This window comes from Dendrobates tinctorius, unplaced genomic scaffold (genome assembly GCF_039654945.1).
Source record: "Dendrobates tinctorius isolate UK_male_01 unplaced genomic scaffold, ASM3965494v1 ptg000196l, whole genome shotgun sequence".
Lineage (NCBI taxonomy): Eukaryota > Metazoa > Chordata > Amphibia > Anura > Dendrobatidae > Dendrobates > Dendrobates tinctorius.
This window is the reverse complement of record NW_027361863.1, coordinates 21,278,635-21,303,633: the sequence shown is the minus strand read 5'-3', so window position 1 is coordinate 21,303,633 and position 24,999 is coordinate 21,278,635. Positions and strand designations below refer to the sequence as shown.

Here is a 24,999-nt window from a genome sequence, read left to right as displayed (position 1 = left end):
TTTTCCACTGGGGAACAATGGAGTCTCCACATGCATCACCCCTCTGGCCCACAGCCTGTGGTCCATCCGGACGGCCTGGATCATGGCGACCTCGAGAGAGTTAGGTGGGGGATGTAACGTCAAGGCATCCTGCAGCCGCTCGGACAAGCCTCTGCGAAAGAGTCCTTGGAGTGCGGCATCGTCCCAAGAAATCTCTGTGGCCCAGCGGCGGAATTCAGTACAAAACCACTCAGCTGAGTGTTTCCCCTGACAGACGCTCATCACCATGTCCTCTGCCAATCGCACTCGGTCAGGCTCATCATAAATGTGCCCGAGGGCCTCAAAGAATGTATTCACAGACACTCTCTCAGGGGCAGTGGGAGGAAGGGAGAAAGCCCAAGCTTGTGGGGACCCTCTTAATAAGGACATAATGACCCCTACCTTCTGGTTTTCATCCCCAGAGGAACGTGGTCTCAAACTAAAAAAAGTTTGCACCCCTCCATGAAGATCTTGAACTCCTTTTTGTTCCCAGAAAAAAAGGCAGTTTAACAGGTGGTTCCGGGAACACCAGAACAACCAGCCTCCGGAGACCCAGCAGATAAAGCCCCTCGCACTGTCTCAGAAATTTGCTGCTGAGAACGAGCCAGAGCTTGCTGCTCCAGGGATAAACCCTGAAACATCTGACTCAGATTTTTCATCTGGTCAGCCAGAGACTGTATGGGATCCATAACTCTCTGCACAAAAAACCCCCAAAAACTTAATGGTCAGTTATAATGTCAGGATCCTGCCAGTGCTGGCGTGCAGCCTCCGCTGAGCAGGGACTCACCCACACTGTAGGGGGGCCTGGGGTCAGGTACAGCCGGAAAGTACAGATACACAGGACCTGTGGAAGCTGAAGTTTAGCACGCAGTGAAGGACCTACGGTCATGTGACTGCAAGGGGGCGGGGCTTAGCATCCTGCTTTCAGAGATGGCAGGACACTAAACAGAAATACTCAGAGTCAGGCAAAACGGAGGTCATACACAGAGATAGCAGAAAAGTACCAGGGATGAGACAGAACGGATAGTCGGGGCCAAGCAGGGATCAAAACCAAACAGACATAGAAGGTACCAAGCAGAATCCAACAAGCAATATCCAGAGAACAGACCGAGTCATACACAGAGTATCAAGCAACCAGAACACAGCACAAACACACTCAGGGGTCACCACACAATGCCATGGGCGAAAGTATAACTGATGGGGGATGGGAGCTTCCTGGGGCAATAAGAAGCTTTCCCAGAACCAATGAGAGGCCACCATAATAAGTCCCAGGTGTGCAGGTGAGAGTCTGCACTGAGATCAAAACATTAACCCCAGAAGTGCCGGTGCACCAGCACTGGTATCATGACACCGAGTAGTTGATCCCGTGGGAGAATATTAAATAATGCCCATTCTGGAGATAATGTAAAGCGAATGTTGAAAGTGTTAGTGAGATGGCGAAGAAGCATATCCCAAACCTCCTGTATCTTCGGGACAATCCCAGAGACAATGAAAGACGTCAGCTGTACAGTGTAAACACTAAGGACAGAAGGACAGAAGGGATTAGCCGATAGAGACATCCTAGATTTGACCTCTGGGGAGATGTAAGCCCTATGGAAAATCATGAGGGCCAAAGTTGAGTAGCTGTCATATGGCAATAAAGAGTTTAAACGTAGAGTGGCTTTCAAAAGATCAGTCAGTCTGTAATTAGATAGTTGTGATACCCATCTGCCCGTTCCTGGTGAAGAATCTGACCATGAAATAGAAGGTTTGATTGATTTATAGATAAGACTTAGTGAATAAACTCCTGCATGAGCGCCAAGGGAGATGAGATGTAGAGGACAGGTTCTGACACTGTCTGGTATGCCTCGGAAGACCGAGTCAACGTAATGCTTAATCTGAGTAGTAATAAAAATATTACCCACTAAGATTGAATATTTGGAGAAAATACCCTCCAAAGAAAGAGGACATTGAGCAGTTGTCAGAAGATCGCAGACCAGTCTGCACCCTCTCTCCCCCAGCACTCGGTAAATTGGGGGTGGTCTGCCTTCTAAAAAGAAAGGGTTACCTTGAAAAGGAAGGAAAATTGAGGTATAAGGGTCTAGTCCGCTGATCCTTCCAGCATGACGCCATGCCAATACCACAGACCATAGCAGAGGATTATCCCTGATCGCAGTGGGAACTCTATTTTGTTGTAAATGGAGTAAGGCAGGAAGACTGATCGGTCCAGACATTGCTTCATCTAATGGGGTGTTGGTAAATTTAGTATGAGAATTTTCTGAAAATGGCTGCAACACTATACAATCTTAAATTTGGAAAATTGAGGCCCCCCAAAGATTTAGCCTGTTGCAATTTAAACATACTGATCATAGATCTCCCCCTCGAGCCCCATATAAATTGTCGAAAAATCTTAGTTAGGAGTTGATCGTCAGCTTTAGATAATAGAATAGGTAGCGTTTGTAAAGGGGAGAGTATTTTAGGAAAGGAAACCATATTAATAAGGTGAGCTTTACCCGCGAAAGATAATTTAAAAGACGTCCAAGATTGTATTTCCCGAGTAAAGGCAGATATTAAGGGTCAGATATTAAGTTGGTAAATAATATGTGGGTTGGAGGGTAGAAGAATACCAAGATATCGTAAAGAACCATGCACCCTGAAGATCGCTACAGCCTTGGATTTGTTAAAATTTATGCGGAATCCCGAGATTTCTCCAAACTCATGGAAAGCCCCCACTATGAAAGGAATGGACTCCTTAGGAATAGCTATCATGAGCAGTATGTCGTTGGAGAATGCCAAGGACTTGAGTGTAAGGTGGCCTATCCCAATTCCCTCAAAGGAAGGAATCATCTCCAGATATCTAAGTAGAGGGTCTAGGGTAATATTAAACAATAAGGGGGATAAAGGATATCCCTGCCTCGTACCTCTGAAAATTGAGAAAGGGGATGACTGAATACCATGGAGCTATATCGAGGACTGAGGAGTGGTGTAAATCGTCCAGACATAATTGAAAAAGGAAAATCCAAACAATCTGTAATTAAGAGTTCGGATGAGGTGAGACCAAGATACCCGGTCAAAAGCCTTATCGGCGTCAAGGCTAACCAAGATGTTTTGTTTAGCTTTGGTTTGATGAATAACAGCGGCTAATGCCGTTCTAATATTGTAGGTGATGGATCGGCCGTGGACAAAGCCTGTTTGGGACGTGGTGAAGATATTAGAAAGTATAGATTGTAATCTGTTGGCCATAATTTTGGTAATTTGCAATCTACATTTAAAAGGGAGATTGGGCGGTACGAGGCAGGGAGAAGGGGGTCTTTACCTGGCTTTGGTAGTAATGAAAGGCTCGCTTCATTGAAACGGTCAGGAAGGGAATTTGAATCTATAGTATGATTAAAAAGAGAGGTAAGGTGGGGTATAAGTAATGGTCGCAATATTTTATAGAATTCTGCTGAGTAACTGTCCAGGCCAGGAGCTTTAAGCAATTTAAGAGACTGGATGACCAATCCAACTTCCCCAGGAGAGATAGGTTTATTTAAAATTTCTCTTTGAGAGATGGAAAGTTTTGGAGGATCAACCTTGTGAAGGAAATTATAGCCTTCTTCCTGAGAATCGTTGGGTGGGCCATAGAGATCTGCATTTAAATCTCTGAAAACTGCACATATTTGAGCTGGGTCACGGATAATGGAACCATTAGGATGTTTGATGTTGGTGATTTTAGTAGCCTTTCTGAAGGGTTTCGTTAGTGATGCCAAAAGGCGCCCAGGTTTATTGCCCCAACTAAAGAAGCGGTTACGTTGGTAGGCAAGTTGGTTATGCGCTTGTTCATGCAGTAAGGTGTCCAGATTATGTTTAGCAGTGAGGTAAGCCTCCTTGGATGAGGAGGTATTGTGTAGCCGGAAATCTCTATAGATTTGAGTGAGCTGGTCAAGAAGAGGCCGCAAGGAGGACAACAATTTCTTCTTTTTCTGAGACACATAAGAGATATGTCCTCTGAGCACTGTTTTAGCGGTAACCCAAAATAAACTGATGTCTTGTAAATGTTCCAAGTTATCCTCCATGTATGTCTCCCACCAGCCAGCCAAACATTTTTTGAAATCGTCCGACGTATAAAGATATGAGGGAAAACGCCAACAAAAGGAGAGAGTTTTCCTTGTGGGAAGGTCCAGGGTAAGTAGGACAGGATAGTGATCTGAAATAACCATTGGAAGAATTTCAACCGATTTTAAAGATGAAAAAAGAAGGGTAGATGTTTAGCCAGTAATCAATGCGAGTGTGTACGTCGTGAACCCTAGAGTAAAACGTATATTCTTTTTCCGTAAGATGGCAGCATCTCCAGGAATCCAGTAAGTCAAGCCTATCTAATAAGATGGGAATCGTTCCAACCAGGGAGAGGGATGCAGGCGGTGAGGTAGACCTATCTAAAAAGATATCATGAAGAACATTTAAATCCCCACCTAATAATATATTAGTAGGATGCCAGCTATGGATGACTTCTACCAGCTTAGAAAAAAAGGGCTAGCCGCATTAGGTGCGTAAACCTTAATAAGGCAGTATTCTCTCTTCTCAGCAAGGATCCTAATCAGCAAATATCGCCCCACCTTGTCTCTTACCACATCTTGAATGGAGTATTCAAGGTCTCTATGGAACAGGATGGCAACCCCACGCTTCTTCCTTGAAAAAGAAGCCTCTATGCAGTCCGGGTAATGCTTGTTATGGAGCGGAGGATGTTTTCCACGAGTACAGTGAGTTTCCTGCAACATGGTCTAAAACTTTCCTGCATTTCACCGGAGTTTTGAGCCCAGCCACGTTCCAAGATAACAATTTGAGAGAGTCTACATTAATATGAGGATCTACAGTATTAGAGTCAGCCATATTAGCCTATGCCACATTGAGGCCATGAAAGAGTAATATCAGAGAAGAAACACCTGGGCAAAGGTCTGTCCCAGCAAGCAAACCCTAACAATCAGAAAGACAAATAAAAAATCGTGCCTAGGGAGGAAGAGCCCACCCCCCACCCCACAACAAACCCACAAGCAATAGAGAAACCACAATAAACATTATATGACAGTATCTCAACTAAGACCTCCCATAATCATAATGCAGTAAAAATAACAACATGCATTAAATAGAAACCGAAAGATTAATCATGCAGGTAATTATAAACAGATGCAACATGGCTATCAACTAGAAAAAAATTACAAAAACCATGAAAATGAAATCAAGTGGCCGGAGAAGAGGCTCGGGAGGAGCGCTTCACCTCCTCCATGGCTTCATTAGGGTCAACAAAAAACATCATCTTTCCTCGGAGTTCCACCCTCAGACGTGCCGGGTAGAGAAGGGCAAAGCGGGAGCCTCTGTCATGCAGAAGTTTACAAGCTGGAGCAAAGGCGCGGCGCTTGGCCGTCACCACGGCAGAATAATCTTGAAACATAAGAAGAGAGTGTCCCTCATATTTCACAGCAGACATAGCCCGAAATGCCCGAAACATTAGCATTTTGTCCTGAAAATTAAGTAACTTAAAAATAACAGCGCAAGGGCGGGCATTGGATTCTGGAGTTGGAGGTCCAAGTCTGTGGGCTCGTTCGACTATAATGGAGCCAAGTCGGTCAGGCAAATTAAGTGCTCGTGGGAGCTAGGATGAAGTAAAGTGGTGGAGATCCTTTACCGACTCGGGAACGCCGATGACGCAGAGATTGTTTCGGCGGCTTCGGTTTTCCAGATCATCGAATTTGTCTTGTAGCTGCTCTATCACATGGTCCTTATCTTTAAGCTGAGCAACATAGGACTGTACAGTGTCCTCCAAATCACTGATCCGCTGTTCTGCTGCCAAAATTTTGGTGGAATGGTCGGACAACTGGGATGTGATCGAGTCCAATGATGACTGAAAGGAAAGAAGTCTTGCATCTATTTTTGGCATAAGTTGCTTTGTGATAGAGTCAGCAATGGTTTGTAGGAATTCTTTAGACATGACGGAGTTAGAATCTGGTGATTCAGGAGAAGATTTGGTGGCCTGTGCCCTGGTTTTAGTAGCCTTGGAGCTACTGGGATTTACAAATTTTTCCATGTAGATGGAGAGAGATAGAAAATGAATAGAAATGCACTTGTAAGGAGAGGGGAGACGTCTCAGTCGAGATTTAAGTGCAAGAACCTACATAACTAAGTAGTTTAGGTAGGATATCACGGAGAATTAGTCACAAGGAGATCCAAGATGGTTTAAGGGATACGGACCACTCAGAAGATCATAAAGGTAAACAGGCTGAAAAGGGTCCCCAGTTGGGCCGGTATCCACAGCAGTTTAGAAGACAAGCCCTTAAGAGAGGCGTCTGTGTATAAAAGAGAGCACTGAGTGCCACTCAGCAGTGGTAACCGGAGTGGTAGTATATTGCGTCCCGTATCAGTGCCTCATTTTTGTTATGAGCAGTAGATGGCAGCAGAGCTCCAACTTAACTGGTATGTTGGATGAAATAGTAAATCAGGGATCAGGCGGCTTTTGGAGTAGATACTCTCCTGCTTTATATGTATCCTCTTGGTGGGAGGGGGTGTGTGGGGGGGTCAAGAAAGTTCTGTTCCAGTAGCTGCCCCCCCCAAAGGTAACTAGTGACACAAATAACAGGTCAATGCCTGGATCTTCTCAAAGCCCCTCACAAATATTGGCATTTCTTAATAAGCTTCTCTGGCCACTATTGGGGAGAGGCAACAGCACTGCTCTGGCTACAGTAGAGGAAATCTGCAGTGTCCCTCTAAGGCCCCAGGCTGCTCAGTGATTCTGCAGCAGATGGGGATTTCCCCTGTTGTGTAACTGCACAGGAGGAGAGGAAACACAGCTCCCGGCAATCACACAGAACCCGATCAGCAATCCTCCGTCAGGTAAGGCCTGTTTCACACATCAGTTTTTACCCGTCAGTCAAAATTCGCCAATTTCTTTAAGAAACGGATCCGCCAAAAAAGGGGCGGATCCATTTTTTTCCCCCAGAGACTTACATTATTGGCGGATCTTGACTGATGGTCGTCCGTCTCACCCATTTTGTTACGGATCCGCCATGATTTTAGCGGCTCCCGGGCGGATGAGACGGACCCTGCAATGTTTTTTTTGTTTGACGGTCCGGAGCAATAACCCGTTACGGGAACTCTCTCTCCCTCCCTCCCTGCGGCCCCGCTCCACATCTCGCGATACATCGCTCCTCTTACAGCCTCCACCTCCCGCGATACTTGCCTCCACCTCCCGTGAAACATGCCTCCACCTCCCGCGATACATCCCTCCACCTCCCGCGATACATGCCTCCACCTCCTGCGATACTTGCCTCCACCTCCCGCGATACATGCCTCCACTTCCCGTGATACATCCCTCCACCTCCCGCGATATATCCCTCCTCTTCCCACAATACTTTGCTCCACTTCCCGCGATACTTCACTCCACTTCCCGCAATACATCGCTCCACCTCCCGCGATACATCGCTCCTCTTCCAGCGATACATCGCTCCACCTCCCGCGATACATCTCTCCACTTCCCGCGATACATCGCTCCTTATTGTGGTCGCCGCGGTCACTTTAAATTACGCCACTTCGCTTTTCCCACGGATCCTTCATACAGCGTCCTCCGCTGACATCCGACCGTCATGGATCAGTTCGTTTCACCCTTTGGCGGATTTCTACTGACCGCCGATGACGGATGTGTGAAACAGGCCTAAGGCAGCAGATGGGTAGGGAGAGGTCTTGTCCTGAGAGTATCTTACTGCCAGCAGGGTCTTCACCACAGATGCAGCGGGGCAGCCCCCCCCCGTGATGGATGATGGTGGCAGGCCTCCCTAAATGCTATGTGCTGGAGGCTCCCAGAAGTTCACTCACCCCTCAGTCGGGCCTCCGCTGTAGATCTGTCACAGGTGGATGGAGGGGAAGGAGTGCAGGGACCATCCCCAGCAACAGGAGAAACTTTTTCCAGCAGGGGGACCACGATTCAGGCCCTGTAGAAGGCCGCAGATTGAAGAGGCTGTGCGGCAATCTCAAGCTGGAGAAGTTGATTTAAAACTGCTGCTTTCTGGTCCCCCGGGCAGTGGGCACCCACCAGAGCAGAGCAGGATGGTTAGAGAAGCACTATTAAGTATGGATGGCACGGATTGACTCCTCTGGGTGTGGAGCTCCCTCATGTGTGTCTGATCCCTGCGGCAGCCATCTTGGAACTCCATTTTAATCTTATTTAGCCTGTTTCGCACCTCTTCTTGGGATAGATTGGTGACCCTTAAGGCCGGTTTCACATTAGCGTTTTTGTGCGCAGCACATCGTGTACATCCATCCATATGCACCATGCTTAGCTATGTTTCACATGGCGTACGCATGGTCTTGCGTTTGCATGCATTTGTCTGCGTTTTCGTACGCATGCGGTTTTTCCAGGTGTGCATCTAATGTAGACGCGCCGGACGCAACATGTTGCATTTTTGGGTCCCCTGAAAGGCATAAAAAAAACGCATGTGTACGCTTGCGCACGAAATGCGTCAAAACAACGCATTACAGTCTATAGGAACGCTGTCTAGACACTGGTTTAAACCACCCCCTACAGAAAGAAACATTGTTTGAAATTTGAGTATAAAAACCTAATGTCTGACTTTACTTTTTTCTCCATCTATATTATGTACTAATGTCTCTTTTTTTTATTGCAGCATGTCTTCTTCATCAGCAGCAAAATCTGAAGAATTCAGCTGTAGCAGGGTCTATCTAAAAAATTCCCATGACACACGCCCACTGGTGTCCCATTAGTCTGTTTCAAGGATTTTTCAAGGATTTTCCTCCTGTGAAATGTGACACCTAGATAACGCATGTGCATAAAAACGCATGCGCGTTTTTGCATGCATTTCTACTTGCGCACGATGCGCTGCGCACAAAGACGCCAATGTGAAACTAGCCTAATATAGGGTTTTCTTTGTCTCTCGGCATGTCACCTAGCATTTCATTTTCCACCGTGAATACCATGGAGAAGAAGGTGTTTAATATATTAGCTTTTTCCTTGTCATCTACAACCATACTTTCCTCACAATTTTTTACGGGGCCTACACTTTCAATTATGATTCTGTTACTATTGATATAGTTGAAGAACAGCTTGGGATTAGTTTTACTCTCCTTAGCAATGTGCTTCTCTGTTTCCTTTTTGGCAGCTTTAATTAGTTTTTTAGATAAAGTATTTTTCTCCTTTATAGTTTTTTAGATCTTCAGCCGTGCCTCCTGCTTTAGTAGTGTAAATGCTTTCTTTTTACTGTTAATTGCCCCTCTTACTTCTATGTTTAGCCACATTGGGTTGTTCCTATTTCTTGTCCTTTTACTCCCACAAGGTATAAACCGCTTACAGCGCCTATTAAGGATGTTTTTAAACATTTCCCATTTATTTTCTGTATTCTTATTCCTGAAGACATTGTCCCAGTCACCCAGATTAAGGGCATCTCTAAGCTGGTCAGACTTTGCCTTCCTAAAGTTCAGTGTTTTTGTGACTCCCTGACATGTCCCCCTAGCGAAAGACAAGTGACACTGTACAATATTGTGGTCGCTATTTCCTAGATGCCGATGACCTGCAGATTTGTTATTCTGTCAGTTCTATTAGATAGTATTAGGTCTAAAAGTGCTGCTCCTCTGGTTGGATTCTGCACCAACTGTGAAAGATAATTTTTCTTGGTTATTAGCAGAAACCTGTTTACTTTATGGGTTTCACAGGTCTCTGTTCCCAGTTAATATCCGTGTAGTTAAAGTCCCCCATAACAAGGACCTCATTATTATTATTATTATTATTATTATTATTATTTATTTATATAGCACCATTGATTCCATGGTGCTGTACATGAGAAGGGGTTACATACAAAGTTACAGATATCACTTACAGTAAACAAACTAACAATCACAGACAGATATAGAGGGGAGAGGACCCTGCCCTTTCGGGCTTACATGCTAAAGGATGGTGGGGAAGGAGACAGTAGGTTGATGGGTTGCAGCAGTTCCGGTGTTGGTTGAGGTTATATCTCCAGTAGTGGTGAGGAGGTAGCGGGGTCATTGCAGGCTGTAAGCTTTCTTGAAGAGGTGGGTTTTCAGGTTCCGTCTGAAGGATCCGTATGTGGTTGATAGTCGAACATGTTGGGGCAAAGAATTCCAGAGGATGGGGGATATTCGGGAGAAGTCTTGGAGGCGGTTGGGTGAGGAACGAATAAGTGTGGAGGAGAGAAGGAGGTCTTTAGATGACCGGAGATTACGTGAGGGAAGGTATCGGGAGATTAGTTCAGAGACATATGGAGGAGACAGGTTATAGATGGTCTTGTAGGTCAGTATGAGTAATTTGAACTGGATTCGCTGAGGGAATGGAAGCCAGTGAAGAGATTTGCAGAGGGGAGGAGCGGAGGAGTAGCGAGGAGAGAGATGAATTAGTCGGGCAGCAGAGTTAAGGATGGACTGGAGAGGTGCGAGGGTGTTAGCAGGGAGACCACAGAAAAGGATGTTGCAGTAGTCAAGGCAGGAGATGATGAGGGCATGCAAAAGCATTTCAGCAGATTATGGGTTACAGTTTCATTTATCTGCCTTAGTAGTAGACTTTCCATGATTTCTGTTATATTTGAGGGTTTGTAAGAGACCCCAATGAGAATTTTGTTACTATTTTTTATGTATTTTGACCCATTTGGACTCGACATCCTCATTCCCTTCGCTAATATCCTCCCTTAAAGTGGACTTTAGATAAGACTTTACATAAAGACAAACTCCTCCTCGTCTCCGATTTTTACGATTCTTTCTAAACAGACCCTGTAAGTTAACTGCCCAGTGATAGCTTTCACCTAACCATGTCTCAGTTATTCCCACTATGTCATAGTTTCCTGTAGATATTTCTGCGTCTAGTTCTTCCATCTTGTTTGTCAGGCTTCTGGCGTTTGCGAGCATGCAGTTTAGAGGATTTTGTTCCAATCTTCCCCCTGTGAATTGTTTTAGAAATTTTCTTACCTCCCTTCCGAGTATGTTGTCTTGGGTCTTCTTTGTCGCACCTCGTATCCTTCATCAGTATAATATCTGGCTTCATGTTCGAGTCTAATGTTTTTCTTCCTGTCCCCTCTTCTTCTAGTTTAACGCCCTCCTGATGAGTGTAGCGAGTCTTCTGGCGAACTTGTGTTTCCCAGGTTTGTTGAGGTGTAGTCCGTCTCTGGCGATAGGTTCGTCGTACAGGTAACTCACACCGTGGTCCAGAAGTCTGAATCCTTGTTGACTGCACCATCGTCTTAGCCAGTTCGCATCAAGGATCCTGTTCCATCTCCTGGTGCCATGCTCGTCTACTGGAAGGATAGAAGAAAAAACTACCTGTGTATCCAGTTCCTTTACTTTCTTCCCCCACTCTTCAAAGTCCTTGCAGATTGTCGGTAGGTATGTGTTTAGCAATATTCAATACTTGCTGTGCCCCTCCTTCCCGCTTTGTCTCCGATATCTTGTGTAAGTTATACTAACTGTTGTATCCACCTTAACCCACATCCCCCTTAACTGCCTGAGGGGACTTATAACAATTTCCCACTCCCATTATTATGCTCCTATTATTAATTACAGGCTACAGGAGGGACCTTTCTTTATAAACCTGACACCCTTATCAATATGCCTTTAACCATCTTATCACACAATGTGTGGGGTCTTAATTCCCTGCACAAATGTACCAAAGCTTTCCCCTATTACAGATCCCAAAAAGTAGACGTCATTTGCCTTCAAGAGACACATTTCTCGACCTCATCGTATCCAAAGTTTTTGTCCCTGTCTTATCCACTTTTCTACACAGCTAGCGCCCCAAATAAAACTAAAGGTGTTGTCTATTGCTACAAGAAATCTGTCCATTTAATTTTTAAATCATTAATCGCAGATAGAGAGGGCCATTATCTCATGGTGACTGGTAGTATCTCTGATGAGGTGGTGAACGTTGTCTTCTACTATTCTCCCAATACTCATCAATCTGCCTATTTCTCGCGACTACTTGATTTAGTGTCTGAACATGTCTAAGGCACTACTCAACTCTGCGGTGACTCCAACACTATACTTAACACTGCTCTCGACAAGTCTACAAACCCCCAAACTCTGACTCCCTCAATAGCTCCTCTTTCTACAGATTCATCTGCTCTAAACAAACTCCTTTCCCTGTACCAGTGGGTGGATTTATGGAGAGAACAATTGCCCTCAGGTCAAAGAGTATACATATTTCTCTCCACCACATTTGTACACTAGGATAGACCACATATTGGCCCACCCATCATTCATACCTAAGATAACAAGCGTTTCTGTGCAGTCTACTCCCTGGTCAGACCACTCTGCAGTCCAGCTCACCTGCTCCACTTTACACCTACGACCCCACTCATTCACCTGGACTCTGAATGACTCCTTACTCTCTTATCCTTTGCTAGGTGAAGACAATGGGGCACCAGACTGCGCTGCTCGCCTGTCAGGATGATGGACCAGAGGAGTCCAAGTGGATGTAATAGAAAATAGACTTTATTTGGAATAGGGTTTTTTCTCGTCTCTGGGAACGCCCAGATTCGACTAGGGTTTTGATCCATATGGTTGCAATATATATGGTATATCCTCAGGGATGATTTCACCTATTTCCTATATTATATAGTGATATACTGTATCAATTTGGGATCATCAGGGATGTGGTTTCATGTGTTTGTCTTTTAGATGTTTTTAATTGTGGGTGTTTTTTCGTCTGTCAATAAATTTTGCTCTTTAATTATTTGGGTGTGCGCTCTTTATGCATGGGCTTTTTTCTTGTTTCTTTACACATTGCAGTATTTACCATTGCATCTTGCAGCACCCCGCTGTGATATAGATTTTTATATGTGGTTATGCCCATGAATGTGGTGCCCCTCCTTATATTCCTCCCACATGTGACTGATCACATGACTGTGACATCACCACAGGTCCTGTGAGCACAGAACAGCCCTATATCTAGTGTGCGGCTCCGCAGGTGGAGGAGGAGGTATGTGGAGATTCCCCATTGTTGGGCACAGCCAGCATTAACCCCTTAGGTTTCTCATTTGTTGGGATGGGGGGGAATTAACCCTTTTTGGGAACAGCCTTTGAATAATTCATCGCTTGGGTTTTTCCTTTGCATTTCAAGAGTTTTTAAATGGCGCCATTTTTAGGTTAATATAAAGTTTGTTTTGAGTGGACAATACCTCCATGTTTTTCCTTTTTTTTCTAATTTAATGTCAATTCCAGTGTTTTCATAAAAAATGTTACTTTTTATTCTAGAATTTTTAATTTTTTCAGTTTCTTAATTTTGCAAAGTAAAAACATTTTTCTCCTTCACCACATTGGGGGACACAGGACCATGGGTGTTATGCTGCTGCCACTAGCAAATACACAGAGAAATTAACTCCTGCTCCGCAGCATACATCCTTTGCTGGCTCTATCCTGAACCAGTTCTTGCTTAGTGTCTGTAGGAGGCACTAGGGTCAGACCCCAACTTTATTATTTTATTTTTATTTTTTACTTTTTTCCTATGGATTGAAGGGGCAACGGAGCCTTTCAAGGTCCCAATCTCCCCAAATCATCAAGAGGCAGGAACGCGGAGTGTCGTCTCCCCGTACCCCCTCCTGCACCACCTCAATGCCATGCCTGGGCTGTCAGGTGCGACGGATCCCTTTCATGGGTCCACTCTGCCCTCACCGACAACAGATGGGAACATGGGGTGTCGCCCCCACGTACTCCCTTCTGGAGCCAGGCCTTCAGCTGGACAAAATGCCCTGCCCTCCCCCAAAGGATTCCTCCGGTAATATGCAGAGGCTCCCAACGGCGTCCGTGCAGCCCCACTGCATCACCACTGTCAGAAAGCGGATGATGTCAGGAGGCGAACGAGCCCTCTCCACCCCCCTATTAAAGGGATGGTGGATTGAGGATGATATGCACAGCAAAAATTCACAGCTGTAGTCCATTCACCGACCTGTGCAGGGCTCTACTCCATCTGGCCTGTGAGTAGCGCAGCGTCCGCGGTCAGCAGGGGGGCTCCTTCTTCAAAATGGTCCGGCCCCTCAGAGGGATAGGTGTCCTGTCTGCTGCACTCCCATGTCCGCCGCCCCCACCCCCCGCAAATTTAGTCCCTGGCTTCTGGCCGGGATAGGACTTGCTCCGCCCACCCGGGCGATTCCGCCCATGTCATAGGCGCTTCTCGCTCTGAACGAGAAGCCCTACGGCCGCATCCCTGCTCCCTAGCCCTGACTCCACCCACATTTTGTGGCGCTTCTCGTTCCTCATGAGAATCGCAAACTTATTCTCGGGCCACCGTTTCCTGTCACTGCTGTGTGACTACAGGCTGGGGACACGATCACTTCCTCAGTGCACCGCATGGGTGACTGACACCGCAGCGCAGACTACCTTCTCTGGGGGCACGGACACAGGACCTGAATAAGCAGGACACAGCGCTTAACCCCTTCCCTGCTAATGCCGACCCTAGCGGAACTAGCCCACCCGAGTGGGCCACGTCTCTGGCACAGTCCATGGCTTCCCTGGCTAAAGCTATAGAATCCTTCTGTGATTCCTCCTCAAGCCAGGGTTTGCGCAGAAGGCCCTTCAGCCATGTGAGAGTCTTCCTCAGACAGGGGCTGGACAGCAGCAGAAGAAGTACAATGTTCAAGAAACGTCCCCATAGTTTGTCCCCAGGCACTCTGGTGCCTCGGCTTCCGCAAGCTCTGCTTCTCGCTCCCCCTCACCTGGGGTTTGCAGCAAACACGACTCAGAATTTGAGTCAGATCTGGCCGTAGACCCGGACTCGCTAGAGTTCCAGGAGTCTCTAGATTCTCTCATTGAAGCGGTCAATAAGGCTCTGAGAGTAGACAAAGAGCCTGGAACTAGTCCGGATCACACTGTGTCCTTCAAAAGGACCAAACGTCCTCACAGGATTTTTGCTAACCACCCTGAATTTACCGACATCGTTCAGAGGCATAGAAGTCGCCTGGACAAGCGATTCACAGGGCAAAAGCCGCTGGAAGCACTGTACCCCTTTGCCCCTACTCTAAGAGTGGACTGAGTCCCCTGCAGTGGATCCACCCATATCACGTCTCGCTTCCAAAACTCTCCTGTCTTTGACGGCTCGTCAATTAAAAACCCCACTCATCAACAGATTGATAATCTTGCTCGGTCAGTCTTTGAAGCTGCCGGAGCAGCACTCTTCCCTTCCTTCGCAGCGACCTGGGTGGCCAGAGCTATGGTGGCCTGGGCAGAGGCCCTAGCTAAGACCAGTCAAGACAATAACCTACCTTCTGAGGTGGTCAGTCTCGCTTACCAGGTTGCCCGGGCCGGGGATTATGTGGTACATGCCTCCCTAGATGCAGCTAACTGTGCCGCGCTTGCAGCTGCAAACGCCATTGCTATTAGGAGAGCCCAATGGCTCTGAGAGTGGCGAGGAGACTCCGCTTCCAAAAAATCTTTAACTTCCCTGCCTCGCTGATAAACTTGACCAAATTATCTCTGATGCTACTGGAGGAAAAAGCAAATTCCTCCCTCAGCAACGACCCAGTCGGCCTTTTCGGAACCAACACCAGGTTCGCTTCCGGCCATTTCGCAGTACCGCAAGCTGGTCATCCGCAACAGCTTACCCTAGCTCGGCCCGCCCCCGCGCAGGGACAGGGATCCACATCCTTCATTCAAGCCCTCTCCTTCCTGGAAAAGCAGACCCTCACGATCTGGACCCAAGGGTACCTCAATCCACAAGTTCTCTGCTAAATGACTCATTGCAGTATCTGGAGGACACAGACAGAACAGGCGGCCGTCTACTCTTGTTTCGTCAAGTCTGGCTGGCAGTCATTCATGACCTATGGGTCAGAGATCTGGTGTCCCCCAGATACAAAATAGAATCCACGTCTCCCCCAACAAGCTTCTGCCGGTCGCGTCTTCCAAAGACAGAGGCGCGTGCAGCCACATTTTATTAAGCCATATATACACTCTGCAAGGACGGAGTCATCGTCCCGGTCCCACGCACAGAAAGGTTCAAGGGGTTTTACTCAAATCTGTTCGTGGTCCCAAAAAAAGAAGGAACCATCCTTCTCATCCTGGACCTAAAACTGTTGAACAAGTTTGTCAAAGTTCGTAATTTCAGAATGGAGTTTCTCCGTACTGTTATCACCTCGTTGGAGAAAGGGGAATACCTCGCGTCTATCGACATCAAGGACGCATATCTTCACATTCCGATCTCTTCAGGTCATCTAAGATTTCTGCGCTTCGCGATCATAGATGAGCACTTTCAGTTCACTGCCTTTCCCTTTGGTCTCGCCACTGCCTCCAGAGTGTTCACTAAGGTCATGGCAGCCATCATGTCTATTCTGCACTCTTGGGGTGTGGTGATTCTGCCCTACCTAGACGACCTCCTCATCAGGGGATCGTCCCTTCAGGCCTGTGCAGGGTGTGTTAGCATCACTGTGGACACTCTCACTCGCTTGCGTTGGCTGGTAAACCTAAGCAAGTCCTCCCCAGCCCCATCCCAGCGAATCTCCTTTTTGGGGATGATCCTGGACACTTCCCGAGGGTTGGTGATTCTCCCTCCAGAAAAGATCTCGGCATTGATCCGAGGAGTCCAGAAGCTTTCTCTTGCCCACCCCCACTCCCTGCGGTTCAGCATGCAGGTCTTGGGGAAAATGGTGGCGACAATTGAGGCAGTAATGTTTGCTCAATTACATCTCCGTCCTCTGCAGCAGGCATTACTGTCAGCTTGGGACAGAAATCCGGCCTCTCTGGACCACCAGTTCCGCCTGTCCCCCCGGGTCAGGCAGTCTCTCAGGTGGTGGACGTCGACGTCCTCATTGGGTCAGGGAAGATCCTTTCTTCCAGTCCACTGGCTGGTGGTGACCACCAACGCCAGTCTTCTAGGTTGGGGAGCGATCTTCTATCACCACATGGCTCTAGGACGCTGGTCCATTCAGGAAACGCGTCTCCTGATCAACATTCTCGAGATTCGAGCAATCAGGCTAGCCCTTCAGCGATTCCATCAATTTCTGGCAGGTCGTCCCATTCAGATTCAGTCGGATAACGCCTCGGTGGTGACGTACATCAATCGGCACACGAAGCAGAAGGGTGATGCTCGAAGTAGCACACATTCTGCTATGGACTGAGACAAACCATTCAGTGATCTCTGCAGTTCATATTCCGGGAGTAGAGAAATGGGCGGCAGATTTTCTCAGCCGTCAGGGTCTGGCCTCGGGAGTGTGGTCCCTTCATCCAGAAGTTTTTCCGCAAATTTGCCAGCGCTGGGGAACACCGGATGTAGACCTCATGGCCTCCAGACTAGATGCCAAAGTTCACCATTCGTGGCTCGGTCCTGCGACCCATTAGTCATCGGGTTGGATGCTCTGGTGCTTCCGTGGCTTCAGTTTCGCCTCCCTTACATTTTTCTGCCGCTTACGCTAATTCCCAGGGTCATCCGGAAGATAAAGGCGGAAGGAATTCCGGTGATTCTCGTCGCACCAGACTGGCCACGCCGAGCGTGGTATGCGGAACTAGTGCAACTAGTTGCCAACGTTCCCTGGCGGTTACCAGACCGCCCAGACCTTCTCTCTCAGGGGCCGATTTACCACCAGAACTCGAGAGTTCTGAGTTTAACGTCCTGGCCATTGAATCCTGGATCCTAGCCCAGGCCGGTTTCTCGCAACAAGTAGCTTCCACCATGATTAACGCTCGGAAGCCTACATCCATGCGCATTTGCATTCGCATCTGGAAGGCCTTTTTCTCTTGGTGCAAAACCCGCGGATGTTCCCCACTTGTGTTTTCTATCCCTTCCATTTTGGCGTTTCTCCAAGCAGGATTATACTCAGGCCTGGCACTGGCTTCTCTCAAATGTCAAATTTCAGCTTTGTCCGTCCTGTTTCAGTGAAGGATAGCTTCCAAATTGCAGGTTAAGACCTTCATACAGGGAGTGTCGCATCTTGTTCCTCCCTACAAGATGCCACTGGAGCCTTGGGACCTTAACTTGGTCCTAGGTGCCTGCAAGAAGCCCCCTTCGAGCCACTGCAGGACGCATCTCTTAGGCTAGTTTCACACGCCGCTAAGCCCCGCCCCTGCCGCGCCCCCCGCCGGTAGCTCCGCCCCTATCTTTATCACAGGGGGCGCAGGCCGTGCGCAGTATGCGTTTGGCGGCGCATGCGCATTTTTGACGGTGCGCCGACGCAACCAAACTGCAGCAGGTTGCGTTTGGCGCAGGTCGGCGCACCGTCAAAAGGACGCATGCGCCGCCAAACGCATACTGCGCATGGCCTGCGCCCCCTGTGATAAAGATAGGGGACGCAGGGCACATGCAGCGTCATGCGCAGGTGGGCGGAGCTACCGGCGGGGCGCAGCAGGGGGCGGGGCTTAGCGGCGGCCGTGCGCAGGCCGTCGCTGCGCTCATAAACGCTAGTGTGAAACTAGCCATACACTTCTTTCTTGGAAAGTTGCCTTTCTTGTTGCAGTGACATCCATCAGGCGGTTGTCGGAATTGGCGGCCTTGTCTTGCAAGCCTCCATTTCTAGTTTTCAACCAGGACAACGTGGTGTTCTTGCCTAAAGTCGTCTCTTCTTTCCATCTGAATGAGGACATAGTTTTGCCCTCGTTCTGCCCAGCACCAGCCCATCATACTGAGAAAGCTCTTCACACTTTGGATTAGGTGAGGGCACTCAGGAAATACATTTCCCGAACGGCGTTCTTCCGCAAATCAGATTCCCTCTTTGTGCTTCCGGAGGGACACAGAAAAGGCTTACCTGCTTCTAAAGCTACAATAGCCAGATGGATCCACTCTGCGATCCAAGAGCCTTACTTCCTCAGAGGTCAGCCTAACCCGGCGGGGATTAGGGCACACTCCACTTGGTCAGTGGGGGCTTCCTGGTCCATTCGGAATCAGGCATCGGCACAACAAGTTTGCAAGGCCACGACTTGGTCCAGCCTGCACACGTTTGTTAAGCATTACAACATTCATTCTCAAGCCTCTGCAGATGCGGCCCTTGGCAGACAGATTTCTCCAATCGGCAGTATCACATCTGTAGCCAGAAGTGATTGTTTGGTACGCAAGGTTTCAGCTGTCGGGCTGTTTCCCACCCAGGGACTGCTTTAGGACGTCCCATGGTCCTGTGTCCCCCAATGAGGCGAAGGAGAAACAGAGATTTTTGTGCGTACTCACTGTAAAATCCTTTTCTCTGAGCCACTCATTAGCACCCACCCTGTTAGCCTGTTGGCTTGTGGTTGTTCTTTGGTTTTGACATATTACGGGGTTTTTTTGTTTGCTAATTAAAAGCTCCTACTGCTTTGGCACCGAACTGGTTCAACATAGAGCCAGCAGAGGGTGTATACTGTGGAGGAGGAGTTAATTTCTCTGTATATTTGCTTAGTGTCCTCCTAGTGGCAGCCGCATAACACCCAAGGTCCTGTGTCCCCCAATGAGTGAATCGGAGAAAAGAATTTTACGGTGAGTACACACAAAAATCCCTGTTTTATTGAAAAAATGTGATGTGGTATTAATTTTTATTTTCATTTAGTTAAAGCAGCACTTCTATGAACATCATTATCTCCCATACCCCGTGCAGTGTGTATTCTGCAGTCTTTGCATGTAGTAATATATTTACCGATCAATGCCTTCTCCTGTTATCAGCGCCACTTTCTCAATGTCATCCTGAGAGCCTTGATGTGGGTCTTGTAGACTTAGGCCTCTTTCACACATCCGGTTTTTGTAATCCGGCACGATGCGGCAAAATTTTTCATAACCGGATCCAGCACCGGATCCAGTTTTGTCCCATAAGCTTTCATGATCGCCGCATTGTGCCGGATGGTTATGCGTCGTGTCCGGTTGCTGCCGGACACGGCAAAAATTAGCCGTCCGGCATCTGCAAAAAACGTTCTCTGCAACGTTTTTTGTCAGCGCCGGACCGGCTTTTTCCACAGGGCATGCCCGGACTCTGTGAATGTTAACCCCACAAGTGCCCGGCGAGAGAGAGAGAGATCTCTCTCTGTCACCCGGACACTTGTGAGAGATCTCTCTCGCCGGGCACTTGTGGGGTTAACACTCACAGTGTCTGGGTGAGAGAGAGAGATCTCTCTGTGGGGTTAACCCCACAAGTGCCCAGCAAGAGAGAGAGATTCTCTCGCCTGGACACTAAGTGTTAACCCCCCATGTCTCTCTCTCCACCCCCCACCTCCTCCTGCGGCTCCTTTAAATCATGTCCGAGCCGTATGTCTCGCCGCATACACATCCGGTGTCACGGCTGCAGGCCGGATCCGGCGGCCCGGATTTTCGCCGCACGCCGCCGGACCCCACACACCGGATGTGTGAAAGTAGCCTTACGGTGAGAAGGTTTGCAGAGGAGATGCTATGTGATCTGATGGGTAGGTGATAACTTGTTCAGAATAATCAGGGATGTACATAGAAATCATGGGGCCTCACAGCAAAAATCCTAATAGGGAGCCCGCCAAGAAAATATATGCTGGTGCAGGCGGTGTCACAGTACTTCGGTGCAATATACAAAAAAAGTTGCACTTAGTGATGAGCGAGTATACTCGTTGCTCGGGTTTTCCCGAGCATGCTCAGGTGTCCTCCGAGTATTTTAGCATGCTTGAAGATTTAGTTTTCCTTGTCTTATCTGCATGATTTGCGATTTGTAGACAGGCTGAATACATGTGGGAATTCCCTAACAAACAGGCATTCCACACATGTATTCAAGCTGTCTAGCAGTCGCAAATCATGCAGATGAGACGATGAAAACTAAATCTCCGAGCACGCCAAAACCCCCCGATGGTAGATGTAGCAGTGCTGAGTGAGTGTTGAGGAAAGAACTCTGAGGACACAGCTGGGTGCAGTTACAAAGCTTTACTCACAGTTCTGGTGCACACAGATGCCCGCTTGGTGCCGTGTCCTTCAGTTGAGGGGCTCAATCAACTCCCAGGGAGATGGAGCACACCTTTCCAGCACTCCCTTCGGTATATGCCTTTCCTGCCCATCTCACTGTGTTGCTTTCTCGCCTCTTCCTACACAACACCTCACAGTCAGAGTCCCAGGCCAGCAGCCGTGGACCTTGTCGATTAGCATGCAAAGTTCGTTTCCTTGCTCCCTTGTGGCTGCCTTTCCGGCGAAGATAACTGTGGTTAGTGGCTGTAACCCCTAAAGATGCCACAGCTGTTGGCTTGCTAGCTGAGTCCTGTTGTCCACTCTACTAGGCTAGGAGCCGAGACCCTTCTGCGACCTGATCCCTCCACTTGATGGCCGTCAGCGTGGAACGAGCCCCACGGGTGGCCTACGCTCTGCCCGTGCCTCTGGAATCTGTTCCCTCTACAGGGAGCTTCATTCAAAAGCCACTCCGTCCAGCAGCTCCTCCCAACCAGGAGCTGCTCCAACTACGTCCTTCCACTTCTCCCCCTAGGGGAGAACTGAACCTGGCTTCCTTTCAGTTCTCCTGCTCTCAACCCTTAAGCTCCACCCACCTCCCAACACCCTTTCCTATCCAGCAGGGATGAGATCATCCTCCCTTAGGGTCCATCCAGGGTGCCCTGCCGCTATAAGTGAGTGTTGGATGCAAGTGTAATAGTGCAGTCATGTGCCTCCACCTTACCTGGGTAGTGGGATACTACACCTCTGGATGAGGTGCAGTACCTTTCTGGCAACTGAACCCTCAGAGGCGCCACACCTGTATTTATGGGTAGGTAGGAACCTCCACACAATATGATGCCCCCAGTCACACCCCTCACAGTATATTTCCCCCGCACAGTATGATGGCTCCCACAGTTACCCCCTCATCCTCACCCACAGTATGCTTGCGCCCATAGCTTTCCACATAGTTGCTGCGCTGAGACACAGATGCTCATACTGAGTGGTGGAGCAGAAAGCCTATGGCTCCTTATTCCACCATTGTTTTCAACCTTATCCGCATCCTGAGAATGCAGTTACTGTTGAAATTGAGACACCAGGTGGGTGGAGGGATAGTGCCTGCCCCCTTATCCTGACTCACGAGCCCCATTGCAACTGTGGAGCGCCTGCCAGGGCAGTGGGAATACTCGGTATTGGGCCGCTTCTTAAAGGGATGTGTCATGGCAGTTGTGACCCGGTTCATGGCCCTGGACGTCCAATAAAAGGAAATATTTACATAGGAAAAATAAAGAGTTTGTAATAAAGTGTTTGTGACGCCACCTGTGCTATCTGATCAGAGGCGACCAGCGCTGCAGTGCAGATCCTCTGGGACTGATGGTGTGATGCAGCAGAGTTGGAATAGCTCTCCATAGGCAGAGCTTAGTCCCAGGGCAGATGAAAGATGTTGAGGGAGATGGTGATGTAGTATTTGGCAAGAGATGTAGCAGTGCTGAGAAGGTGTTGCAGAAAGAATTCAGAGGACACAGCTGGGTGCAGTTCCAAAGCTTTACTCACAGTTCTGGTGCTCACAGATGCCCGCTTGGTGCTGTGTCCTCCAGGTGAGGAGCCCAGCAAACTTCCAGGCAGATGGAGAACACCTTTCCAGTATTCCCTTCAGTATGTGCCTTTCCTGGCCGTCTCACTGTGCTGGCTTTTCTATTCCTCTTCCTTCCCAACACCTCACAGTCAGTGTCCCAGGCCAGCAGCTGCGGACCTTGTTGGATTACGTACTTTCTGCATTTCCTTGCTCCCTTATGGCTGCCGGAGAAGATAACTGTGGCTTGTGGCTGAGGTACCTAAAGGTGCCTCTACCTCCGGCTTGCTAGTTGAGTCCATTGTTCACTCCACTAGGCTAGGGTGCCGGCAACCCCGTGCATCCTGGTCCCTCCGCTTACGGATCGGGCCCCACGGAAAGTATAGTCGCTTATCCGTGCCCCTAGGACCCCCTTCCCTCTTCAGGGAGCTTTCTTCTGTCTCTTTCCTTCCCAGCAGCTCCTGCTGACAGTGAGCTGCTGCACACATGTCCTCTCACTTCCTCCCTTCAGAGAAGACTGCTCTAACTCTCTCTTCTCCCCTCTGAACTTCGTAGCTCCACCCACCTCCCAACACCCTTTATGACCCAAGCAGGGGTTTTCCAGGGTGCCCTGCTACTCTAGGGAGTGTGTTGGGTGCAGGTGTAGAGTTCTGTGAGATGCCTCCACCTTACCTGGGAAGTGGGATACCATATCTCTGGGTGAGGTGCAGTACCTCTATGGTGACTGAACACTCAGGAGCATCACAGCTGCATGGTCCGCCACTATTAGTAGTACGTCAGTAGGAATAACCCATCAAGGGTGCGTGTACATGTACTGATTTGTCACTTTTTCCCACTATTCCAAAGATTTGTTAAAAAGTGCAGTACTGATTTATGTAACTCATAGTTGCCATTTGTTCAAAAACATCTGGCTCATGCAAAAAGGGGGAACCTCCAGGGTTCTGCAATAACCTCTAATAATTCAACTCTTCCGAGTATAAATAATGAAGGAAAGGGTGCGCAGCCTGGAAGATGTCTTGGTCTCTGAAAAACTGGGTGTATTTGTGCAGAAAAAAAAAAATTGTGCCACATTTTGCACAATGCAATCCTAATCGTCCCAGAGAACAATTTAGAAAAGTTGATAATTATGATGTACCTAGACCCTTATGGTTCCTGACATGAATCTTTCACCTTTTTGAATTCTTGCCATTTTTCTTGAGTGACTTCAGCATTTCATGTAGTGACTGTCTATATCACTGTCAATGTATTCACACCAGTTTAATGGAGTAGCCGAGCCACCTTCATCCACACTAAGAAGCACCGCCGTATTCTTCAGTAGACAAGCCCAATCTTGTGGAATACAGCGCACACTACACCAGGTCTGTATGGCCTCCTATAAAACCACCTCAAAGGGGTTGTCCTTTACTACAATATTGAAGATCTATCTTTGTGATAGATCATCAATATCAGATTGATGGGGGTTTGACACCTGATTTCATACAGCTGTTATTAGCACCCACCAGACTCTGGTGTCATTGAGCAGGGGAAAAAAGTGAAGGGGAAGCAGCGCGGAATCAGAAACATGGCTCTCAGGATCGGTGGAGATTCCAGAGGTCAGAATCCCGATCAACAAGTGATAGCATGTCCTAGCTATAGGTATCACATAACAAGATTTTACCCCTTTAATGTTTTCTCTTATTGTCCTCAGTAATTGTATTTTATACAAGGGATTTTGTATGATGTTACATCGGCTTATCTTCCTTCTATACAGATTCCGGCAATATCGGATCCTCTGCGCTGATATCTGCTATATAACAAAATATTCCTGATTGACCTGTCAATGATGGACAGAATCAGAGATGGAAAAGTGGCAGAGACTATACTAAATCTCACCCTGGAGATCCTCTTCCGGCTTACAGGAGAGGTGAGGGATTCTGATGATCTCACATTACATCATCTATGGTAATAACAGATGATAGGACCAAAGAGGTGAGGACTCTGGAAATGGCTGAAGTTAGATTTATTACTACATCTCTCCATACACAGGATTACACGGTGGTGAATAAGACCTCTGGTGATCGCTGTCAGGCCCCTGTGTCTGAAGAATGGGTAGGAACCCTGAGCCCAATCCTGGGGCCTCCACCGAACCCGCGGCTACATGAGGACATCAATGACCAGAAGATCCTAGAACTCACCTACAAGATGATTGAGCTGCTGACTGGAGAGGTGACACTGCTGGGAATGCTGGGATATTATACAGTGGCGCTATGAAAGGATCGGGGGGGATGACGGTATCATTGTATGTGTCAGGTTCGTATAAGGTGTCAGGACGTCACCGTCTACTTCTCCATGGAGGAGTGGGAGTATCTAGAAGGACACAAGGATCAGTACAAGGACGTCATGATGGAGTCTCCCCAGCCCCGCACATCAACAGGTAATAGACAGGACTAAATGCACTCATCTGTTAAAAGGAGTTAGCAGCTTTAAGAAAATCTTAAAGGCTTTGTTCATCCACTGAAAAATATGAAAAAAAGCTTTTAGAATGATATAAAATAGATAATATTCACCTCGCTGATCCCCACTGCTCTCATTCCAACCCTTCCTCGCTCCTTTAATGGTCTTTGTACTTCTGGTCCAGACTGACATGTGA

The 24,999-nt window shown here is 47.9% G+C and overlaps 1 protein-coding gene across 1 annotated transcript in view; it reads left to right on the top strand.

Annotated features, from left to right (window-relative positions):
• The first annotated feature begins 12,897 nt into the window (after window positions 1-12,897).
• Window positions 12,898-24,999, top strand: part of LOC141056100 (uncharacterized) — a 103,697-nt gene continuing 91,595 nt past the window's right edge. Inside the window, 5 exon segments of the mRNA XM_073552755.1 lie at window positions 12,898-12,961; window positions 19,332-19,408; window positions 24,121-24,273; window positions 24,396-24,575; window positions 24,660-24,783. Of these exon segments, the coding sequence (XP_073408856.1) occupies window positions 24,190-24,273; window positions 24,396-24,575; window positions 24,660-24,783 (388 nt within the window). The 5' untranslated portion in view covers window positions 12,898-12,961; window positions 19,332-19,408; window positions 24,121-24,189.